General features: G+C 35.3%; 1 protein-coding gene across 3 annotated transcripts in view; it reads right to left on the bottom strand.

Annotated features, from left to right (window-relative positions):
- Positions 1 to 25,156, bottom strand: part of Sestd1 (SEC14 and spectrin domains 1) — a 74,125-nt gene that overhangs the window by 31,407 nt on the left and 17,562 nt on the right. For all 3 annotated transcript variants that reach the window (XM_005373367.2, XM_013512590.1, XM_005373365.2), the window contains exons 4-9: positions 22,357 to 22,447; positions 18,679 to 18,792; positions 9,132 to 9,245; positions 7,523 to 7,620; positions 4,808 to 4,863; positions 2,352 to 2,563 (exon numbers count right to left, since the gene is read on the bottom strand). In XM_005373367.2, the coding sequence (XP_005373424.1) occupies positions 2,352 to 2,563; positions 4,808 to 4,863; positions 7,523 to 7,620; positions 9,132 to 9,245; positions 18,679 to 18,792; positions 22,357 to 22,447 (685 nt within the window). The remainder of the gene's footprint in view (positions 1 to 2,351; positions 2,564 to 4,807; positions 4,864 to 7,522; positions 7,621 to 9,131; positions 9,246 to 18,678; positions 18,793 to 22,356; positions 22,448 to 25,156) is intronic.

Here is a 25,156-nt window from a genome sequence, read left to right as displayed (position 1 = left end):
ATTGTTTCTAGCTTTTTTTCTTTTTTTAAAGGAATAGAGCATACTTTCACAAATTTCTATACTGCGTCTTAAGAAAAGTAAGTAGGCACCTCCATAATTATGAAATCACTGAGTTAAGTGTTTGGAATTCTCCGTGTGAGAATTCTCCATGAATATAAGGAGATGTATATATATTGTTAGCATTGTAGATAGTAACTCCGTGAGGCCTAAAGCCTGAGTCTATCCAGAATGGATGTAACCAATTTTGACATCATGTAGATAAATAAGCATTGAAAAGTAAACCAAAGAACCATAGTATATTCTGCCTTTAACTTTTTGTAAACCATGTTTTATGGATAACTTCAGTTTTACCAAGAGGCTGATACATTTCAGTATTTTGAAAACATCGGTATTAACTTTGAGTTGGCAGAGGTAACCTAACCAACTACCATTATGTTTGATAGTAAGAAATATACCTTTCAATAAAATTACTGAAATGTAAAAAAAAAAAAAAAAGGATAAACTTGAGACATTCCCAGGTAAATGGATGCACCTTTAGGACCACACTCTTAAGGGAAATAAACTGGACACATACGTGTAAATATCACATTGTCTCTTTGATATGAGAAACCAAAAGGGTAAGTAGGATCAAAGTACCTAATCAGTATAGTGAAGTGGGAAGAAATGGTTCAAAAGAAAGGGAAATTAGGGAGGGGAGGGGAGGAAGGGGAAAAAAGAGAAGGAAGAAATCGAAACAAAGCTTTGTAAATGAGAAGAGGAAGGAGGTTGAAGGGATGGGAGGGGACTGCAAAAAAAAACAAGAGAGAACCGGACACATCATGTACAGAAGCGAATTCCCCATGATGAATGTGATCACTGTGTATATCTAAACTGTACCAATAAACTTAATGAAAATGTGTGATTATACAATTAAATTTAAGGAATCATTTTGGTGAGGGAAATAGATCTTTCTGTATATTATGATCTCTGAAAAAGTGCAAGAAAACACTGTATGTGAATATTCGTGTCAATTAATCTGTAACCCTAATAAAGAAAACTGAGCTGTGATGAAGTTTATCTGTTTTTAAAAATAATCTCACTACCATTATCACATCAATATAAACATATCATCATCATCATCTCTCTTCTCCAATTTCTTTATCCAAAGAACTGGCTCAACCATCATTTTAAAAGTATGCTTGTCAATACATTAATTCTTTTGTCCTTAACTTTGATCACATATCCCCCTTAGAAAAGCAAAAATGGTAGATGACTCCTATCACTCATGTTTCCGGTGCCTACCCATCAACAGCCAGAACTGGTATGTGTCAGGCACTAAACACTTTATTAAAAAATTACTTTTTAAATCTTCATGACAGTCCCATTTAATAGGGAATGTCATCATTCTCTGTTTACTGATGAGGAAAGTAGGTGTAGAACTTTCTTCCTAAGGTCAGGTTGCTTGAAATGGGAGAAGAGTGCTGACCTAGGTAATCTGGACTCGGAATCTGAGTTCTATACCACTCTGCTATCCCATTTTTTTGTGGTTTTCAAAGATAATCTCAAACTGACTAAAGCTTACTTGGGTTTATCAGAAACTAATTTTAACATGAGTACATACAAAAAGTTACATTTAACTAACATGTGCTCAGATATCTTCGAAGTGTCTGTGGTTATCATGGGTTAGAATGCCAGCATTCTGCCTGGAATTCAACATATTCCATGTTCCAACTCCTATCTTCAACTCTTTTATACCATGGAATCCTAATACTCTAGTTCAAAGATCAGCAAGCTATATATCTGATGAGCCAATTCTGGCCCACGACCCATTTTTGTACATTAAGTTTAACTGGAAGAAGGGCATGCACATTCATTAACATGCTTATTTCTGCACATTTACTATAATGTCAGAGGCAAGCAGCATAATTGCAACTAAGATTTGTTTATAAAGCTTAAATATTTGGCCTTTCGGAGAAAGAATTCAACAATTGAACTATGTCTTCAGAGTTTCACTCAACAGAAGTAAATATCATAGCTGTCATTTAACTGAGTCCTCTTCTTTTCCCAAACTCTAGCCTTTCAAAGGAAGTGTTACAGTCCTTATTTCAATGGGAAAAAGAAGGAAGAGAAGGAAAGACAGAGGTAAGAAACAAGGCAGCAAGTCTTGGTAGGTGAAAGAATCACTGTAAAAATATTACTTTAATTCAGGTAACATGTATGAAAGATGCTAGCTAAAAAGTTTTAGAATCCAATTAAAAAATGTCTAAAGTTCTCTTTGTAATGTAAACAAAAATGCAAAGTCAGTTACCCAATAGAAATTATCAGGGAAAAAAGTTTAGAATTAAAAACATATATTCAAGTCAGACACCTACCTGCATCACCTTCTGTTGAATCTCTTCTAACTGTGTGCGCTTGCTACGCTGCCTACAAACTTCCTGGTAGCGAGTATACTGCTCTCGGAGTGAATCTAATAATTTCATAACCTGTGGCTGGGCAAGCAGTTCATCATCCATCGGAGACCATGAGACCCCTCCATCGGAGCCATTAAATCGACGCTGCTGTAATTCGGACAACAATTCATGTCCTTTACAAAGGAAAGATATTCATAATTAATGCCCTTTAAGAAATACATTTCTCAGAGGGGCTGGGGGTAAGGGGCTTGGAAAAAAAATGGAATAAAAAATTAAAAAATAAAAGAAATACATTTCTCACTTCTCAATCCGCTAAATTCTAGTCCTTTGTTTAAAAACCCCTTCATTTACCAATCTACCTACCTGCAGGTCATAAATAGTAAAGTGCAATTTTAAGTACAAAAACTATAATATGCAAATATACATGTGGATACATTATGCAATATATATATTTACATATACATAAAACTACAAATATATGAAAATGCCCTATCACATACTATAAACATGGATGCCAATTATATGCTATACAACATAGTAAATGTAGTGTTATAAATTTTTTACCTATCCATTTATCACATTTTTTTATTGGTGGATTCATTACTCAGGACATTGTGCTGATCAATGATGTTTCCTTATGGAGCAAAAGTACACTCTCGGATTTCTGTCTGATGGTACTAATCCAAGCAATACATTATTTCAGGATTTTACTATTGATCTGTATTCTCAATCACAGAACTTACAGGATGACAGTGAAATGAATGTGTGATTAGCATAAAAAAGAAAGTTATTACTTGTATGAAATAATATTTACATAATTTCTACAGGTATCTTTACAACATATTTATTATTGATTCATGAGACTAGTCTAAGAACTATATTGAATGTGGTTCAATTACAGAAAATTAATACAGGAAATCCACATAAAAAGGATAAATTAAAATTAACAGAGTGGGCAACTAAATCTGTAGGTACATACACAGCTTTAACATAAGTTTAAGAAACTTTTCAAGTACAAAACTGTTACGATTACTATTTAGATCCACAAACAATATATAAATACTTAAAATCTCTTTTTATTTACAAAATATCCCCTTAAATTTAAATGCCTTTTTATATATAAACAGAACTTCTATATGGTTTAGAGCTATTTTTAGTTTTTTTAAAAAATCCAGATTGTTCTAAACCTTTCCATTTTATATTCTTCCAATCCCTAACTTAAAAATTAATAGCAAATAGAACAAGACTTAAGTGGCATATAGTTAATTTTAAAATACAAATTTTAAAGCCTCCTTAATTCAATGGCTTAAAATAAGAAGCTTTCCAGAATGTTAAATAGATACATGGAATTAAGTTTTAAATATACAGTAGTTCTTTTACTGATAGTCTATCGCAATTCTATACACAAATCAGAGATTACTAGTATTTCTTTGTTCTCTAAGGAAAAAGATCTATTCATACTGGGAAAATTTAGGACAACTGAATCAATACAACAAAGACATTCAAAAAATTTTTTATTCTTCATTACATTTTATCATTGGCAAAAAATCTGTCCTAAATATTTGTGCATGTTTAAAATGTATCTAAATCTTTGCCAAAACTCTACATACACACATAAAAGGCATTAATATCACAATACATTTACTTTCTCTGCATTGACAATTGTTACCTATAACGTGTTCCTTATGTATACCATTTCCATTAGAGAAACAGCATAAGATATTTATTTCAAAAAATACACATATTCTGAAACCAAACTGCCTGGGTTCAGATCCTAACTCTAGCAATTACTGGCTACCTAAACTGCACAAGCTACTAGCTCCTTAATGTTCTTGTTCTTCAGTTTTCCCTCTTAAAATTGGGGTCATAAAGAACGTACTTCCTGGGACTGTGCTGAAGAGTTAAGAAATTAACATATATAAAATGTTTAAAACAGTGCATAGCACACATTCAGAGAATTCCAATTTGCTCACACAGAAGTCATGAAACAGCTACCAAAATATATACATCATGCAGCATTGAGTACTCATTCTTTCCAAAGTTATTACAGCATGCTAAGTATTATAACATGCTAAGAGTTTTTAGATAGGTGACTATACCATAGTATGCTCACGGTTTTCCCTTTAGACCTGCTCCCAGGTATGGTGAGACAGCTTATGACTTACTTGATTTTGAACAAGTTATTTCTGTGGATTTTTTTTTTTTTTTTAATCTCTAAGCATTTGCTTTCTTGGAGGAAAAAATATCTCAAAAGGTTATTAGGACAATGAAATATGAAAATGTAAGGTCTGCCACGTAATTTTCCTCTCAAACTTCTATAACATGTACCACATATACACTGAATCAATGAACCAACCAATATAACTGCTTTATTGGATTGTTATCACTAATATAATAAATATGTTTTTTCATCCTACCTGTCTGAAGAACTGTTTCAGGATCAACTGATGGCAGAAAGTTTAAATCCACAGACCTGGCAAGCACCAAAAGAATAATTTCTGAAATTTATATTTCTGCCCATAAGAAATTTCTTTATGTATAGTATCAAAACAAAAATATACAAGTATGGAAACCTAAAATATTCTATTTTTACCACACTAATTTCTCCTAGGTATAAAGAAGCCCACTAAAGAAAGTCAATACTAATAGCCAAAGAACTATCAATGTGACAAATCAAATTTTAAAATCATAAAAATCACACTATTTGGAAAAATAGAGTTAAATGCTATTATTTATAGTACTGTCTAAAATATAGCGAAGGAATCTATTCTCGTACTTGTTCAAAATGACATTTCTAACTATATAGTAACCCAGAAATACACATAAAAACTACACACGCATTTTCCACTTATCTATAGCAACTTTTGTTAGCTGCAAATATTCTCTCTACTGCAGGGGTGTTATGGCTTATGTCTGCATTCCCCCCAAATCCTCATGCAGTCATGGTGTGGGCTTCTAGATTTTTGATTGATCCACAGTCCAATGTTGGGATTATGGGTGTGAGTGCTACACCTGCCCCTGTGGTGGTTAGTTTGCACTCAGTGTAAGGGAGGGAAAAAGGCTGCTTGCCACTGCTTCCCCTTTGTGCTCTTGTTGCCTTTGCTGTCTTCCTCTGCCATGAACTGTTGCCCTCTGCCACTGCCACTCTGCCTTGGAGCCAGCCGAGTAAGGACTGAAACCTCCACGAACTGTAAGCTAAATAAACCTTTCCGTCCTTAATTATGGGGGTCAGGTATTTTGTCCCAGCAATGAGAGAAAAGTAACCAAGACAAGGGGTACAGGTGTGTGGGTGTATGTGTGCACAGGTATGCACAAAGACATGAAAGCGGTTATACTCTCTCTTCCCGAATCTAATTATGTCTCTTGTGTAGCTGGATTTCTGCCTTATTTCCTTAAAACAGATATGGGGGAAAAGAAGATTAAGGCAAGATAAGGAACCTGGCAAATCAAAGCTAAGTACTATGCTGCTATAAACAGTAACTGATCAGCCTAAAACTAAACCTTTCACTTCTGTCAAGTGATCTAAGCCCTCTCCTCCTGTGTAGCCTAGATGCTTCCTGAGGACTGACATTAAAAAGCTGATGAAGTTTTGTGAGATCAGGAACTTTAGTATCTAAGTATAAAAGAAACTAAAATAACATGAGTACTTTTTTTTTTTTTTTTTTTTTTTTTTTGCGGTACCGGGGATCGAGCTCATGACCTTGTACTTGCCAGGCAGACACTTATGCCACTGAGCTATATCCCCAGCCTTAACATTTGAGTACTTTGAAGAGGGACTCACAAATAGAAGATGTCATGCAATACCTTAAGTAGACATGGTGAACCAGCATTTCCCAAAGTGTTTCTCAAAACACAGGACAAGATACTACTAGTAAAAAAAAAGGGGTCCCACTGCCAGATGAGGATAAGGCGTTCTAATGAAGCAACTAATTAAACAGGTTTCTCTGCTGCAGCGCTTCTTCAGAATCCTTAATCTGTAATGTTTTGTCATTCTCAGGAGGGAAATACAGTTGACATCATTACATTTTGACCATGGACTCATTTTCTACAAACACTCTCTGTGGGTGTTTTTCCTGAGGAATAGAACTGGAAACATCAAACTGAGTTTGATGGACTAATCAGAAAGCAAAGATATTTGACTAGTTTCTGCTAATTTTTATGAAGTACCTTGTGTGACATCTTCAATTCCTCTGTGTTTATAAGAAAGCTGTATACATGCACACACCATATTTAAATATTTGTATTGTCATGTGGTATCTACAGAATAACAATACTCCTAACTGTTTATGGTAACACTAGATTTACACTCAAACAATTTGTTTTCACATCCTGACTTTAGATCTAGTATTAAAGTTATGATCCTCTTACATCCCTCTTACCTTGTTGTTTCCATTTATTGCTATGTGACTATATCTGGCTTCATGGGATAAGAAGATACATTTTATCAAGGGCCTACTCTATATTCAAGGTCAGATACAAAGGAGATAAAACAAGAATGCCTGTTAATCCCTAATAAAAAACTTTCCTAATAAAAAATTATTGTCCTACTGAAGAATAATGAAGAGCCCAGAAAGAGCTAATGTGCTTCCTAAAATGGTTTTTACCAAGAAAAGAGGAACTTGGCCTCCTGACCAAGAGAAAAGTAAGAACTGATAATATAAAATTTAATGCAAATCTGTTAAAATGGCAAATCTAGGTAGTTACATATAGAGAATATGATTTAACAATCCAGTATCATAAAACAATAAATTCTCTAAGTTAAATTCATTCTACAAAGGAAGCCCTACAAATTAGGCATTTAAGTGCTAATATATTTAAATAAAGTTACAATACTTTTATTTGAAGTTGAAACTGTTTTCACATTCTTTACCAGAAAAGAGTAAAACTACAGAGTAGAATATTTCATTTTAAAATGTTCTTGCAACTTAGTATTTTCCAATGTTATTCATCAAAAAGTAGCTTCTGTAAAACGTTGATTCAAATTAGAATGTTTTATACGAAAGGCAAATTTTTATGAATATTGTATATAAATTTCTATTGGAGACTTCTGTATCATAATTCTTTTAGCTTGCACTAACACTAGATTAATCATAACTTGGCAAGAATACCATTATATGCCATCAGCCACCTACCTTTCTTTCTCTTGCTGATTTCCTTTATCACTTCCATTATTAATCAAAGTAAGTTCATCTAATAACGAAGTAGATTCCTTTGTAAACTTCTCAAAAACCTACAGTATAAAATTTAATTAACATAGCAAGAATATGAAAAATAGATATCTAATAGGATTTTTAGTTAAGAGCAACAAAATTAATCAGGATTCCTTCCATTCCCAGGAAGTCACTTAGTACAATTCAACCACTGGGGTAGAGCAGTGTACATAACAAGACAAAACCATATCCTCGAACAATGAACAGTTTAAATGGAAAAATAATTTTTAAAAAATTTAAACATACTAAAAATTATTTTTATTCTTCATTCAGAAAAGCTTGTTTTTGGAGTGAAATAAGTCACAAAAGGTGAAATATTACATGGTTTCTCTGAGACCAAAACTATTAATAATTTACAAAGCAAAATAAAAGACATGTTAAGAAAAACAATCAAGATGCATCAAAATGACCCAGGGTAAAAATGATCAAGATGCAATGTATAAACATGTTTCAAACCCCCATACTGAGTGTAATCACTATATACTCCAAGCGTATGCTATTAAAAATTTTTAAAGTTTCATAGGCAAGTATGTAACATAAAAAGAAATTAGTTCTAATTTTAATATGATTTCTTCAGATATTTCTAAAAAGATTAGGTCAAATCTATTTGAACATATTTAATAAACTAGACACATATTTGTCTAATATCACTGTGCAAATATGACAAAAATGGTCATCCATTCAGAGATAATCATAAATCCATTATTCTCCCATAATATTAACACATAGTCTAAACTGATTTAAAACTGTTCTTTCAGCAGTTCTTTAAAACAATGTCATATTATGTACAGTAGCAGATTACAGAAGTCCAGACAAAAAGAAGACACATATTCAGAAATGAAAAGTTTATTATGTCAAACTACTCCTCAAATTGATAAATAGTCTCTGAAAAGGCTCATATCAATTAGAGTACCTCTGAAGATGTTGTGTTAGCCTCCCATTCTACTTAAAACTATTTACAACTTTTATTGGTGGTACTAATGACAATGGAAAGGTAACTTTCACAGGGTGCTACTGTAACATATTGGGTGCTATCCTAAATGCTTTAGATGTATGCTCTTTTTTTTTTTTTTTTTTTTTTGTCTTTTGGAGAGAGTCTCACTATGCAGTTCAGGCTGGCCTTGAGCTCACTTTGTGGCCCAGGCTGGTCTTGAACTTGCAATGATCCTCCTGCCTCAGCCTCCTCAGTGCTGGGATTACAGGTGTGCGCCACCATGCCCAGAAATGTATGTTCATTTTGTTTTACCCACAATCCCACTAGGAAGACTATTATTACTACCATATTAGAGATATGAAAAAGGGGCATGGAGAAATTAAATACATCTGAGAGTCATACACTGAGCAATTGGCATCAGGATTCTAATCACGTAATCTAACTGTAGACTATTTGTCCTCAAATATTACCCTATAATGTAATTTCCATTTCTGTGAAAAGGAAAATCTTCTACATTTTTTGTTGATCATAATAATAAAGGTGTTAAAATGTCTGATCTACATACAATAATATTTTATCTCATTGAAATGTACTCACCAGCCTCTTATTTAACCAGTCCATGTGATCATAGGTAAGACTCCCACCAAAATCTTCTGTTAACTGGCATGGCTCAATATAACGAGTCAATTTATTGGCAGACACTAAAATAACCTATGGGGAGAAAAGACACATTTACTAAAGCACTATTAAAAGTCTGAGAAGTAGATTTACCTTAAAATACGCACTATTGTTTCAACATGTTAAAGTTTTCATTTAGTTAATACAATAGCATTTACAAATCAACACATTATTAACATCTGCTAGAAATCTATTAAAAAGCTTTTTAAAATGAGATACTAGCAATTCAGCTGAAATATTTAAGTATTTTATCAATATTAATACTTTCTTGGTAATAAAAATCAATTCTTTAATGTAATCAGCAAAGAATTTTCATACCACATTAAAATTCGTTGTATCCACTAAAATCATAATGAAATATTTTCCAGCCCAATCTTACAGAAATATATAGCCTTAACATCCACATTGTGGTATGTAAATATCATTTCTCATTAAAAGGGATCAGGGATCATTGGAGAAAGAAATATATGTGATGATCTTAGAACACTTCATCTAGATTTTTTTTAAAAGCTATCAAAGACCATGGTCATGCCAAAAGGGTCTGAAAAGGCCTCCACTGATTGAAGATGTGACCGTCTGCACATCAATAAGAATAATAAATGCCACAGACTGAAACATTTGATATGGTTAAGCCAGTGAGCTTACCTCTAGACCAAGATAGGGAAAAACTTTCGATTTTGAAAGTCAGCAAATAAAGGGAAAATAAGCTACTCAATAAAATGAGTAATAAGCTGGGCACAGTGGCACAGGCCTGCAATCCCAGCACTCATGAAGCTGAGGCAGTAAGATCACCACAAGTTCGAGGCCAGCCTGGGTTACATAGGGAGTTAAAGGCCACCCTGAACTACACAGTGAGACCCCGTCTCAAAATACAAAAACAAACAAACAATAAACAAGGGTAAGTTTACCATTATAAAATTATTTCAGCTAGGAAATGAGGGCTAAATAGAATAAATTCATCATTCTACAACTGTTAATGAACTAAGGGATCAAGACTCTAGCCAGGCATGGTGGCACATGCCTGTAACCCCAGCACCGGGGAGACTGAAGCAGGAGCATTGACATGAGTTTGAGGTCAGCACAAAGTGAGTTCAAGTGAGTAGCAGGACCCTGTCTCAAGAAGAAAAAAAAAAGACTTTATATTACCAAGTATCACAGCTTCTAACATTACAAGAAAGAGGACAACTACTGCAAATCTCATGATCAAGAAGCACCTCAACACTCTGTAACTGTCTTGGAAAAAGAAATCAAATGTGAATATAATCGCTGTCTAAATTCAACCACCAACGTATGAAACACAGAAGAATACGCTAACCTATGCTCAGTGCAATCTGCAGAGGATGGGGAACTGAGAAAACGATTTGATCTAGTGAAAGGAAAAAGCTAAAAAATTGGGAAAGAGAAACAAACGTTAAAAAGCTTCATTTAATGGACAAATACAGAATCCCACATCCAATAATAAAGGATTATATATTCTTTCCAAGCAAACATAAAATAACTAAAAACTTACTTGTGTATCACTCTATCAAGAGAGTCTTTATAAATTTCAAAGAAACTAACATGATACTATCACAACAAAATTTAGCTAAAAATCAATAATCAAATCAGAAATCATTAAAAAGATTTAAAGACCACATCCACTTAGGTATTCTTACACCTAAGTCCAATAACCACCAACAATGGTCAATCCGGACCCATTCTCGTTTATTTTCCCCAACCCATATTACAGCGAAGGGAATTACAGATAAGTTCATTTACCTGTTTTTTTGGTTTTGGTTTTTGTTTTTTTTTTTTTTGGTACAGGGAATTGAACTCACAACCTCATGCTTGTCAGGCAGGCACTGTGCTACTGAGCTATATCCCCAGCCCCTATCTCTTGTTTTAGTATGTGTCTCCAAAGCACAAAGACTCTTTAAATAATATAAGCCAACACCATTATCTCACCTTAAAAGAAAAATTCCTTAATATGAAATAGCCAGTTGGTTTCAAATTTCTATTTAATAAATGTTATAAAACTGTATATTCAAAATGTTTCCTGATGAAAAATGAAAATACAAAAAACTAAAATAAGTAAACATAAAGCACTTGTTACAAAAATCTTTCCAATAAGAAAATTTCAGGTCAAAAAAAAAAGAAAATTTCAGGTCAAGACAAGTTTACAATGAAGTTTTAAAGAGCGAAGAACAGATTATCTCAATCTTAAACGCTTCTGGAGAACACAAATGCAGCGGAACATTATGGACTCAGTTTAAGAGACATTCTAGAACAACACTGAGACCCAAGGACAATTCGAGAAAAGACTATAATGAACTGAAAAGCTGAAGACGGCCAACATCAAGTAACAGTCCACTTACTGCCTTTGGAAAATGGCACAGGCTTACCGAAATGTCACACCTGATGACAGACAGCTGTCCTAAGAGGGCAAAACAGGTCTGCAGGAGCAGTGTGCATTCCACCCTAACGAGGCAGACGTCACAGAGATGTGACTGCACAGAAGCAAACTGGAAAGCAAACCATCAGCGTGAGAACGGACATGTTCCAGAGCTGATGTGCTAGAACGGACAGGAAACCCATACTAACACAGCAAATTGGTGAAGAAGGAAAAGGGCAAGGGAGGAGGGGTGTGGCCAAAGTGGCAGTGCCCTTGCCTAGCGTGCCCTCTGGGTTCATTCTCAGCACCACACACAAATTATGAAGGAACATAATCAGATTTTTTTTTAAAGTCCAGCCTCAAAGAGGCTGGAATCATTACAACTAAAACCAAAATTAGAAAATAAAGGCCTCCCCCACAATCATATTTACGTCCTATTCTTATGTCTAATCCATTTTCATACTATGATTCTAAACACAAAAATGATATAATGACAAAATTGCTGGAAATTCTAAAGAAATATTTGGAATAATTATAGAGCTGACAATGTTTAGTGAAATGACTAGTGAGAAATAACACTGAGCCAGGCATGCCGGCACACACCTGTGTTATGGTTTGTGTCTAGGTGTCCCCCCCAAAGCCTCATGCGGCCATGGGGCAGGCTTTTAAAGTTTGATTGATTAGGGGTGTGAGAGCTGCACCCGCCCTGGGGTGGACAGTTTGCATATGTAAGGGAGAGGAAAAGGGTGCTTGAGGCGATTCCTCCGCCATTCCCCCCTGGTGTGTGGTTGCTGCTTTTTGCTGTGTTCTGCCACCATGAGCTGTAGCTCTCTGCCATGTGCCACTAGGCCTTATAATCTGCCAAGTACAGACTGAAACTTCCACAAACTGTAAGCAAAATAAACCTTTCCTTCCTTAATTTTAGGTGTCAGGTATTTTGTCCCAGCAACGAGAGAAAAGTAACCAAGACAACCTATAATCTCACCACTTGGGAGGCTGAGACAGGAGAATTACCCAGAATTTGAGGCCAGCCTGAACTACACAGCGAAATCCTGTCTCAAAAAACAAAACAAAAAAACAAACAAAAAAACCCCCCACTATGAATTACAGAAAAGAATTAAAAAGTACAAAGAGCTGTATGTGCATAATAGCAATTCGAATATTATATAGTTTTACATAGTCAGTTCTTTATTATCTTCTTCAAAACATTCAAGTATTCACTGACACTGTTATCTATTCCAATACGTGATTAATTCATAGACACATACTCTCACTTGAAAGCACGTAGTCCAGGCTGGCAGTGGTACAGCACTGGTCTGGTACGCACATATACAAAGATATTAAATACTGGATGCCCTTTCATGTAATGCTGGACTTGCACAATTGACTGGTTTTGTATAGACTGATCAATAGGTATCGACCTCTATAAGGGCAGAGGTTAAAACTTGCAGATCTTATCCAGAAGAAATTCAATTTCTGTTTCGTAAAACATGAATTTTTGGCCAGCAAAATAATAGACAACTTCAAAACTGACAGAAGATTCCAGAATATGTCATAGTATCTGAGTTACTAAAAAGGCAACTACCTGGTACCTATTCCAGAGGTAGGAAAGACATAAAAACTGTTAAGGTTAGCAATGAGAGATGAATATTCAATGGCCATGGAATAACAGAGAAATAAATAGATCACCTCAAAGAAAAAATTAAGAAAGGATGGTAGGCAAAAGAATGTAAGATCATATGAAGAAAAGATGTCACTAAAATTACTACGGTTTATTTGATGAACATTATGAATAGTTGGTAATAAAACTTTGTTATACATAAACCTATGAGGTAAAACACACATTCATGCTTGTAAGAACAGTAACACATAACAAAGTTACAGGTTTTAAAAGTATGTAGAATATATACAAAAACACAGGCTTAATTGTAATGGCCCAAATGATCCAAAATAACACCAAAGAAAAGAATTTTTAATTAAAAAAGCATCCATATTGAATGTAATTACAACTCAAAGCTCTAAGTATCATTTAATGGCTGTTGCTTAACTACCCCTTCAAGTCAAATATGTTTAGCGTTGAATTAACCAGTATTTAAAATTACTCTCATCTCTTTAGGATAACAGGCTTTTAGTAAGTGCTTAGTGTTATTTACTTGGGAAAATACTGCAGCTGAATCTCTTCAATGTCTAAGAAAAAATATACTAATACAAGAAACTTTAATTCTTGCACTTTAAAATAACAATCTGTGACATCAGAGTAAGGCAGATAGGAATTCTGCCTTCTGTCTTACCCTAAGATACAAGGTTCTTTTTTTATTTGTTTGTTTTTGTATTTTTTCCGGTACCAGGAATCAAACTCACGACTTTGCACTTGCCAGGCAGGCATTGTGCTGCTGAGCTAAATCCCCAGCCCCAATACAAGGTTCTTAGCCCCTATTAATTAATAGTGGTTCTTAGCCACTATTAATTTATACAGCATAAGGCCCAGCTAGGCATCACATTCCTGAGTCAATGCTTATGCTTAAAGTGCGGTGGGGAGGAGCCTCAGAAAAGACATCTCCCTATTCGGTGTTCATGGCTTTGGTTTCTAAACTATTGGCCCCTGTTTACTTCCATTCTCTCAGTGGAACAGTTCCTTCCTATCCTTGGCCAAGAACTCTGAGACCTCACTGCCTGGCTGCAGTGCTCTCTCTCCATGGTCCTGACTCCTGAGGCAACCTTCAGGCCTCCTGGCTTCAGTTTTTACTTTCTTTTCTTTGTCCTTGGAGTGCAGCTTACCACTACCCAGTCAGGGAACACATTCTCTTCCTACTGATTACCGGCCACCTTCCCTTACACTGCTGGTACTCCCTCCTCCTAAGTCAACCTGGTAGTCAAGTGGACCAGCAACAAAGTTACAAAATAAAGGAGTAAGGGTGGAGGACTTTCTACTCAGCATGCAGAAATCTCTAACACTGCTCAAAAAAGGTAAGAGAAATGTGAAGGCCTGTGGTGCCTGAACGAAATCAGCAACAACAACAAAAAGCCCAAATTGAACTCAGGTCCTGGCTAGAATGCTCAACACTTCCCCTCCACTGCTACAAGCCTAGCAAAACACACAAATACTACCTACCTCAGTCTTTACTGTCCTAGAGAAGATATCCAGCAATCAAAGCGAAACAACAAAATAACAAGGTACTCATAAAAGCAAGTAAGTAAACAACCCAACATTAAGAACCACAGAAATAATATAACCAGAGTAAGATGGTCCAGATACTGGAACTACTAGGTACGAAATTTACTGTAACATAAATACTGCAAGACAATCATACAAGAACAGAGAGTTCAGCAGAGATAGTAACTAAACTCAGCCCTACTGCAGCGGTTTCTGGACACACAGTTCTGCCTCAGGTAACAAAACCTACAGATACTCAAGTCCCACATATACAATGGCATTGTATTTGCATATAACTTATGTACATCTTTCTCTATATATTAGACTTTAAGGCCCTTCCGCCACATGTGAAGTAGAATATTATTTGTAGGTAAGAGTCTGATTAAAGATATATATGTATTGTACGAACCCTAAAGCAACCATCAAAAATTAACATATTAAAAGCCAATAATGGAAATAAGATGTAATCATAAAAATACTTAATTCAAAAGGCAGCTAATTCAAAAACTTACATAAAATCAAGCAAGATGGTAGAGCTTAATATAATAATATCAAAAATTACATTAAAAGTAAATAGCCTTACACCCCCAGGAAAAGACAAACTGTCAAATGCGATATAAAAGCAAAGCCAAACTATACAGTATTAGAAACTCACTTAATAAAAATAATAGATAAGATGAACCAATCTTAAATCTTTATGCACTGAATGATAGAGCTTCAAAATTCTGAAATAAAAACTTGACAGAAATGAGAGGAGAAATAAATCTGTAAGAAAAGTTGGAGACTGTAAAATCCCTATTAAATAACCAAAAGAACAAATGGACAGAATATTACCACTGGACACAGGATACAGAAGACCTAAATACCACCAGGAATCATCTTGACAGTGATCGAACTATACCCAACAACAGCAGAACACGTACTTTTGTTAAGTGCACAAGGAATTCACCAAGACAGGTCATATACTGGGTAAAAAAACAAACCTTATCAAACTTTAAATGGCTGAAATCATAAAACTTATGTTTTCAAACCATAGCTTACAAAAACATAAACTCAAAATGGGTCACAGACCTAAATTTAAAATCTAAATTATGCAACTTCTAGAATAAAACAAGAGAAAAGTCTTTTTTGACTTTAGGTTCAGCAAAGATTTCTCAGACATAACACCCAAATCAGGTATGATTCATAAAAGAAAAACTGAAAAACAAAACTTCATCAAGCTCAAAAATTTAGGAAAAGAACTATTAAGAGAATGAAAAGGCAAAAAACACCTGGGACATAACATCTATAAATCATGTATTCCATAAGTGACTTATATTCAGATTACATAAAGCTCTTTCAAAATTCAAAAACAAAAAAAACTGAGGGGCTGAGGAGACAGCTCAGTGGCACAAATGCCTGCCTGGCAAGCACAAGGTCCTGAGTTCGATCTCTGATACCGCCAAGAAAAGAAAGGAAAAAAAAAACAAAAACAAAAACAAAAACAAAAACAAGAAGACAAAAGGTTTTTTTTAAGGGCAAAAGATCTAAATAGACCCCAGTAGTGATACTGTGATACAAGAAATACTTATTTGCTCTTCATCCTGCCTTGGTTCCTGGCACAGAACTCCTGAAACCCTTACACTTTTCTGGGTAACAGGAGCCAACTTATCTTATATGTAGGCTCAGTCCCTGGACCCTGACACACGAGCTTGTAAGACCCTTGGCATGTCCAAAGTGAGGTGTGTACACTAATGAATGACTGCTGGGCAGGAGCCCCTAGAAGATGCGGATAGAAGGGTAAGTGACCAAAAAGATAAAATCACAACTACAGGGCTGGAACTCTCAGGCCCATTTCCTTACCTCAGCGGAACAAAGAAAGGCTGAGCGCTGAGTGCTCAAAAACTCCTCAAATTCAGGGTGTGGAGAGCTTCTGGGTTGTTGGATACTCATATGCCAGGGAGGTGGTACACCCCAATTCCTTGCCAACAAAGGCTCAAGATCCTTAAAGACTTCGACCTATATATCCTTCTGTGGTTATCTATAGCCTTTATAATATCCTTTATAATTAACTGGTGAATGTAAGCAAGTGTTTCCCTAAGTTCTGTGAGCCATCGTGGCAAATTACTGGATCTTCGGAGGGGATTGTGGAAACCCCTAGTTTGTAGCCAGGTCAAACAAAGTGTGAGTACCCCAGGCATTCAAAAGTTGTGCATGAAAACCGAAATGGGGGGGTGTGTTAATAGGACTGAGCCCTTAACTTTTGAGACCTTGCTACCTCTGGGTAATGTCAAAACTGAATAAAATGACAGGATACCAGGTAGTGCCAAGGCTGGTGTGGAGGTGAAAACCCCACAGATCTGGTATTAGAAGCCCTTTGAGTACAAAAACACTGTTTTCCTTTACTACCAAAGAAGGTATATGATGCCAAGTACACACTTGAAAGATACATCAATATTCATTAGAAAATGCAAATTAAGGCCACAATGAGAAATGGCCACACAGTCACTAAACAGCTATAATTAAAATAAACAAACAATAACAACAACAACAACAAAAAAAAAACCCTAACAATCCTGAAGTGCTGACAAAGATGCAAGTGGAACTTCCATGCATAGCTGGTGGGAAAGAAAAAAAATGATACAGCTACATAAACATACACTTTCTATATAACCTAACAGTCTTACTTCTAAATATTTCACTTTTCAAATAAAAATTTATTTGGTATTTCATACCAAAACCCACACATATTCATACTGGCTTTTTGTAATTATGAGTAAATGAAAACAAGCCATAATGTACCTCAGCTAGGGAATAAACTGATAACATCTATATAATGGAATAGTACTAGTAAACAATGGAAAGAATAAAACTACCAATACATGCAACAATATGGATGTCAGTCTACTTATGACATTCTGGAAAAGGCAGACCTATTAGGACACGAGGCCGATCAGCGCTTGATGGAGAAGTTGACTACAGAAGAAGAGGAGCATCTAGGGGTATGGAGCATTGCCAGACTTCTTCATTACGGCAGTAACTTTGTAACTATGATCAGAACACTCAGAACTGTACACTAACATGGACAATTTTCACTGTATGTAAATTGTCCCTTAATTTTTTTTTTAGTTAAAAAAGTCAGTATTTTTAAGACACTTCAACCCATCTCACTTAAGGATAGATGATGCTTTCTTAAATCTTTCTATCTAATACATACTGCCTCCATACCAAAATAATACAAACTTGCCTCCATACCAAAAAAATACTGATATAGCACTGAATTCTATTAAAATGAACATGATTATAGCATGGCAAGGTACAAAATGAATCTTCATTGTCTGACTCTTATAAGTATTCCAAGAATCCATACACTATCTACACAGTTGGGGTTAGACCTTGTGCCTTGTCAGAGTTTCTATTTTATTTAAGAAATGCAAAATTTGCTATTTATTAACTCTTCTACTGGGAACTTAACAGACTGTGTTAGGAAAACCATGACAAAATTGTTTAAATTTGCATTCTATCTTAGGGTTTCTGTCTAACCTGCAATAAGATACACTTTTACACAAGAAAAGTGAGGAAAAGAGCGTAATGCTGGTGAAAAAGAACAGATAATTGTATTCATATATCAAAATCAAACCAATAGTTGGGACCTATTAAAGAAGACAGACTCTCACTTCGATTCTAAAATATCTAGGATTTCCTAATATTCATTAAATTTCCTCTTAGTAATCCAGTGAAATTATTTAAATAAAAAGGTTCCAGTTACTCAAAGGAGTTAATCAGTGATACAGTATGAAAGAAAATAAAGCTCTTGTAGTCTCTGACAAAGAATCACAATTTATTCAACAAGTATACTAACCGAGTACTCCTTAGGACCAATCTGAACAGAAGAATACCAGGAAAATACTACTTTAAAAGGTAAAGCAAGCTTCTTTTGTTTTTTAATAGATTATATTTACCTCAAAGCCAAGTCTATCCTTTTCTTTCCAAAAACAAAAATGTGTCACTTTCTTATCCCAGAACTCATCTGGCTTCACTACACAAACAAGGGACACTTCGGCTGGAACAACATTCTGTAAAATATAAAAAGAAAGAAAAAGAAAAAAAAATTACATGTGTAAAATGAATAATTTACTAAATTACAAATTACTAGGTATTAACCCTTATGCTAAGTAAAAGACTTTGGAAAAGAAAATAATAAAGTAGAAGAAATTCTCCAGACTTTAAAACATAAATGGCAATAAAGATGTGAAAGACAAGGTATTCAGAAAGGATCTCAAACAATGTTAAGATAGATAGTACACATGAATTATTTTTGTCCCATTCAATCTATATACTAGGAGTATATTTAGATTAAGCTTCAAGACTTAATTTTAGCTGATAAATTATTAAAATTATTAAACTTTTCTGTGATACAAAAAACTTTTCTTACATGATCACCTGCAGAACTTCAGAAAATGTAAAATCAATTTTCTTATAAAATGTATCAGCCATTATACAAAGAAGATAAGATTCTGTGCTTATTAATTTGAAGAGGACAAAAAGCTATTCTTTGACAGAATACAATTTCACATTTACTAGATATGGCTATTCATATTACCTAAAGAAGAATGAAAATTAACATTTATCGACTTAATAAGTACACTGGTGCCTTAGTTCACAAGCTTAATTTGTTCCACAATTCTAGAAAATATGTCCACATTTGTGTTCATCACCCAGTGCAGGCTTCCCAAGCAAAAACAAAATGTTGCCAAATGCTTCTGTTTGCGGACCAAACCGTTCACAAATAAAAGCCTTTCTGAACCAAGGTGTTTTATCAGGAAGTCCTATAGATTCTAACATAGAAATATATCTTAAATCTAACCATTTCTACCCCCTACTGATAATACCCCCAAACTCAAATATGTTCCCCTAACAAGTCTGCCTGGTTAACACTCTCTTATCTAGGAATGAAATTCAAATCCTTTACTCAGGCCCGAGGCCCACCAAGGTCAGTCCCTACAGGCCTGTCACACCTGACCTTACACCTCTCTCCCTTTTTCCTCCCCTCTACTGCTACTTGGATGCTGACCTTCCTTGTTCTTGGAATTTAAGTCTGTTCCCACCTCAAGACTATGCCAAGTGCTACTTCCTCTGAAGGGAGTTTTTCTGCCCTATACTAAGAGTACTCCCTCAGTTATTGAAGATTCTATTCAAAATTCCCTTCTCACAGAGTCCTTCCATGTCCACTCTATCTGAAGAGAGTGTCATAAGTCTCCTTTTACTCCTGTATTCTTCCTGACATTCAGTGCTAGCTGATGTTACAGTATTCATTACTTTTCTTAGCAGCTCACTGTCTGACTCCTCAAATAGCATATAAGCTTGCCCCTTGCAGGTTCATACCTATTAGGTCACCCTATATTTCCACTGTCTGTCATGCAAAGATACCCTACAAATATTTGTTGAAAAAGTGAAATCTCATTAACAAGTGCATCTCATTCTCAAAATTTACAGCAGAGTAATTTTAGCTTCAGAGAACTAAGGTATCCTAAGTTAAAAAGTAATACAGCTAGAATAGAATCTAGGTCTGTCTGATTCTGAAGTTCTACTACACCATTTATATGCTGTAAGTCAGGAGTCAGTAAGTTATTTCACAAAGGTCCAGACAAAAGATATTTTAGGTTTTGCAGACCAACAGTCTCTGTCACAACTATCCAGTTCTTTTGAGGTAGAATGAAAGCAGCTATGAATGCTAAGTAAATGATGGGTGTGACTGAGTTCCAATAAAGGGTTATTTCAACTCAAGAATCCAGCCACTACTTTGGACTGTAAAGGGCAGCACTAAATAACAATAATAATAATCATTGAGAAAATATAAAATCTTTCAATGTGAACATGTCATTGAGCTCAGAAATCTAGCACTCCCCACAATGATTAGGGTGTGACTAAGCACAAAGTAAGCAAAAGAAATGTGGTAATGTTGAACTTTTTGTCAGTCTACAAAATTTAGGGTAGATTTGAAGTTTATTCATATACTGACCATTGGAAGTTTATTATTTCAGAATCTCTGACATGAACTCTAAGAGAAACAAGAGAAACTGCTTCTTAAAGTTATAGGTAGAGCCAGCATCAAGGTCTGGCCTCCCAAATATTTGGCACCAGGGTCTCTGGAGATAAAAGCAATGAATGGCTCACAAGTAGAAATAATATGACTAGGAGTAAACAACAGGTCATTGCAACTTCTGAAACGGTTAACTATTAATAAATCCAAAAGTTGTTAAAATACCTATCAGAAAAGAAATCGCAAGAAGGAATTAAATCCATTGATTGTTCTTCAAAACTGCCAAAGTCCAGTTCAAACAGCAAGTCCCAAACAGCTCATCTGTGACACAGTTGAATGACAGGATGAAAGGAAGAACACAAGATCATAATTAATGGATTTCTCACCTAAGAGTTATTTTAACAACTTTCACAGAGAAGAGTTCATCTTTAGGATTTGGGATACAGAAGTGCCAGAAACCTACTTGGCAGAAAAAATATTATGGGATATCAATCTGTGCTCCCTTAAAAACTAACTCTATGGATATGCCTTTCTAACCCAACAGAGTGATCCTACTGACAAAAAGCTGAGGTCAAACACTTATAAAGAATAAGGCAACAGCTGAAAATCTGGGGACCAGCGGGGTACATGCTGTGGATAAACACACTTGACAATGGGTAACGCCAAAGGATGGTCCTTAGGTTTACATAAAACCTTGCACTTCAGCTGACCTTTAGAGATAACGTATCCTGCTCTATGAGGCAGTGAGGCTAAAATTAAAGCAAAGATAATTTCTGTAACAAGCTCAGCACAGTACCATATTAAGACTGGACCTAAAACTAAAAATTATGATCCTTTGTTTCCACCCTGAAATCTCTTCTCCCAACTATCTTAAGAAAATAAAACATTAAGATTCATTCTCCTTAGTTATAACTTTAATTTTTAAATTATATTCCTTTCCACAGAACCCTAAAGCAGCTTCCAACTGCTTCTCATAACTTTTGATGTCCTCTTCCCCTCCCTCTCCTTGTAGATGTGTATTACATGCTAACTTGTAATCTACTAAACCTCTGAGATCATAGCTACTGAGTATGCTTCTTCTGGGCTATCCATAAATAGTACAATCATCATGAATTGTGATGTATTTGGAGAAAAAGAGGGGACCAGAATGGAAAGACATACCAGAACCACTTGAGAAGCCTTCAACTTGGCCTACCTAGGTCTTCTTCCTGCCTACTGTACAGAACGGAGCACCAGGCAGCATGACGCAGACACACAGCATGCAGAGCTCCCAGTGTGTCTGCAGAGGTGTACCTGCACACGTCAAGAGCCACTGGTCTCCTTGCTTAGATTACTTCAACATGGCGTATTCTTTTCAGTCTTTTACAAACCTTTACAAGGGAGCTGAGATTTACTTTACTACATAAATTCAAATATACAAAACATGTAATTAAACTTAAGTAATCCAATAGTTGTATGTGCATTTTCACAACTCAGTTACTACTGAAATATCCAGGCCCAATAGTCCAATAAATAAAATGCATTTTTATCATGATCTGTTGCTGTAAAATAAAAGCCAATTCCTCCTGACCAAAAAAAAAAAAAAAAAAAAAATTACCTGTAGCATTAAGACTACTGTTTTCACCACATTCCATTGTGATTTTCTGCCATCCACAATCACAGTAAATCCTCTAGCTTTACACTTTTCACTGAAACAAAACAAAATTATAAAATATTAGAACAAACACTGGATTTCATAATTCTAAGTAAAGAAGGTGAAAGGCTTCATAATTATGGAATAGAATTCACATCACTTAGTTTGGTCTAAATTAGCATTAAGTAAAACTCTTCAGAGTATTCTTTCAGTTTTCTGAAGCTATTTACTTTTTTCAAGAAGTATAAATTCACAAGCTAATATTTTAACAGCACGGAAACTTAATGTCTTAAAAAGCAATGAAACCAAGGCAACATTTGAGTGGTCCCACCAGCCTCTCAATTTCTTCATGTGTAAATGGATCAGAGTAAGGTGGGTAACTAATGACCGCCAAATGCCTTATGTACTTCCTGTCTCTCCTTCCTACCAGACATACAAGATTTATGAAGTGGTAGTTTTGAAAAGGGAGAAAATAACAATTTTTTTTTTAAAACAGGGTTTCACTGTGTAGCCCAGGATGACACCCAGCTCTTGATCCTCCCGCCTTCACCTCCCGAGTGCTAAGGTTTCAAGTACATGCCACCATCCCCAGCAGTGAACGATTACTAAACTACCAGGAGCTAGCTTCTCGGTGCTCTTTTGAGAAAATGTAATGAGGTAAGGTAGCACTTCCTCTCCAAAGTGACTGCAAATTTGAATACATCATGTCTCACCCAACTCTACTCTCTCATTTTTAGTCACTCAACCAGCAAAATGTGATCCTGTGTGTTAGAAAATGTGTTATTGTTGTATCATATTCAATTATTAAAGTATTTATTAAATAAACCCCAGAAGTCTACCCTAGTAAAATGTAACATATATATAGAAAATTCCACTATGAAAATGAAAATGAAACTATATACTTATACTACTGTTGTTACTACTTCCCTTATTAACTTAACCCAAGGATCTTAATTGACCAATATATCCTTTCTCTAATATAAAGAAAGGAACTGCAGCCTGCTTAGCAGAGCAAAGATACAACAGTGGAAGCTGGCCCCACCCGAAGTTCTTGCAGTTCCATGCATTATAGGAAAGGCAAATAGCAGAACTCTTCTGGGATTTAAGTCCAAAGTCTAGGAGATTTTACTGGTCCTCCTCTATGCCCTCTAAGCATTCGTATGAGTCCCAGTAGGGTTCTTGTGAAGTAATGCATATCTATTTCTACTGAGAAACAGTAAAACCACAGAATGAGGATGATACACTAACAATCTGAAGAGGAACAGGCTCTCTCAAGGCAGGGACAGAGGCTGATCTTCCAAAGTAAACAGAGAAGTATTCAAGAAGTGAGGCAGTGGAATACATATCCTCATAAAAATTGCATGTAAATGCTCAGCAGTGTAATTCACAATAGTCAAAAAGTAGAAATAAAAAAAATGGCCATCAAGTGATTCACAGAAATATAAACAAAATATTATTCAGCCACAAAAATGAAGAACTGACACATCACAATATAAATGAACCTTGAAAACATTATGCTAAATAAAAGAAGCCAGACACAAAAGGTCCATATTATATGATTCCACTCGTATAAAATGTCCATAGCAGGCAAATCCACACAGATGGAAGGCACGTAAGTGGCTGGCAATGGCTGGTGGGGAGAGGAAGTGGGAAGCGACTGTTAATGGGTACGGAGATTATCCTGGATGATGAAAGTTACCTGGAATTAGCATGGTATGTGGGATATGTATCAAAAACCACTGAATTGTATCTCTTATTAGGAGTGAATTATTATGCTGCATGAATTAAATCTCATTTTAAAAAAATTTTAAGTACTCTCTTTATGTATCTGCATTATAAAACAAGGATCCAGCAAGTATTTTTCAGGGAAGAAAAAGGTAAAGCAATACAATGTTCACTTCCAGATTTGCAACAGGCGTACGAAAATGTTCATGTGTGAAGGAGGGCAAGTCTCACACTTGCTCAGTTGTGGGCTCAGGTAAGGAGAAAAGCCCAAGATTTCTGCAGAAGACACATAGGAAGACCACTATGAGCATGGTATCTAGACAAGAGGAAACAACTCAGAGACTTCTCCCAGTGCATCACAGGAGTCTGCAGGCATCACAGCCAAGACACACAGCTACCTGATAGAGGGCCTTTCCACCAAGAGGGTGCCATTCCCACATGTAGTATATTCTTGTCGTCAGCATCTGTATCTCTGAGATGCAAATTGCACATCTACCTTGTTAAATAAATTTTACAAAACTACACATTTCAATGCATACTATAAATTAATCTGTATATTTCAACTAAGAAAGTAATGAAGCTTGCAAATACCTTCTGTAATGATCTCAATGCAATAAAACACATTTATCTTTGAGAGTACTGAAAGCACCCTTAATCACAATTTTCTCACATTTTACTAAGAAAATAAAAATATATACAACTCACAATATTTCAAAATAAAAAAAGAATACTTGGTCTTTCAAATACATGACAGGAAATAGCATTTTTTAACTTCATTCCTACAAGTGGAACAGTGATTTAAACTGCTTTTAAAAACAGCATATTTCATTCAGAAGCATGTTGTGCCTTTATCCCTTTATAGAAGGCATGTGGGAAGACCTAAAATGCTGTTATTAATAAATCCTCATAGTACTAATGTTTGAAACTTTTTTTTTTTTTTCCCAGTACTGGGAATCAAACTCACGACGTCGTGCTTGCCAGGCAGGCGCTGTGCCACTGAGCTAAATCCCTGGCCCCTGAAACTATTTTTAAAGCAGCA

The sequence above is a fragment of the Chinchilla lanigera genome, unplaced genomic scaffold (assembly GCF_000276665.1).
Source record: "Chinchilla lanigera isolate Chin_1 unplaced genomic scaffold, ChiLan1.0 scaffold00002, whole genome shotgun sequence".
NCBI lineage: Eukaryota > Metazoa > Chordata > Mammalia > Rodentia > Chinchillidae > Chinchilla > Chinchilla lanigera.
This window is presented reverse-complemented; position numbering and strand designations above follow the sequence as displayed.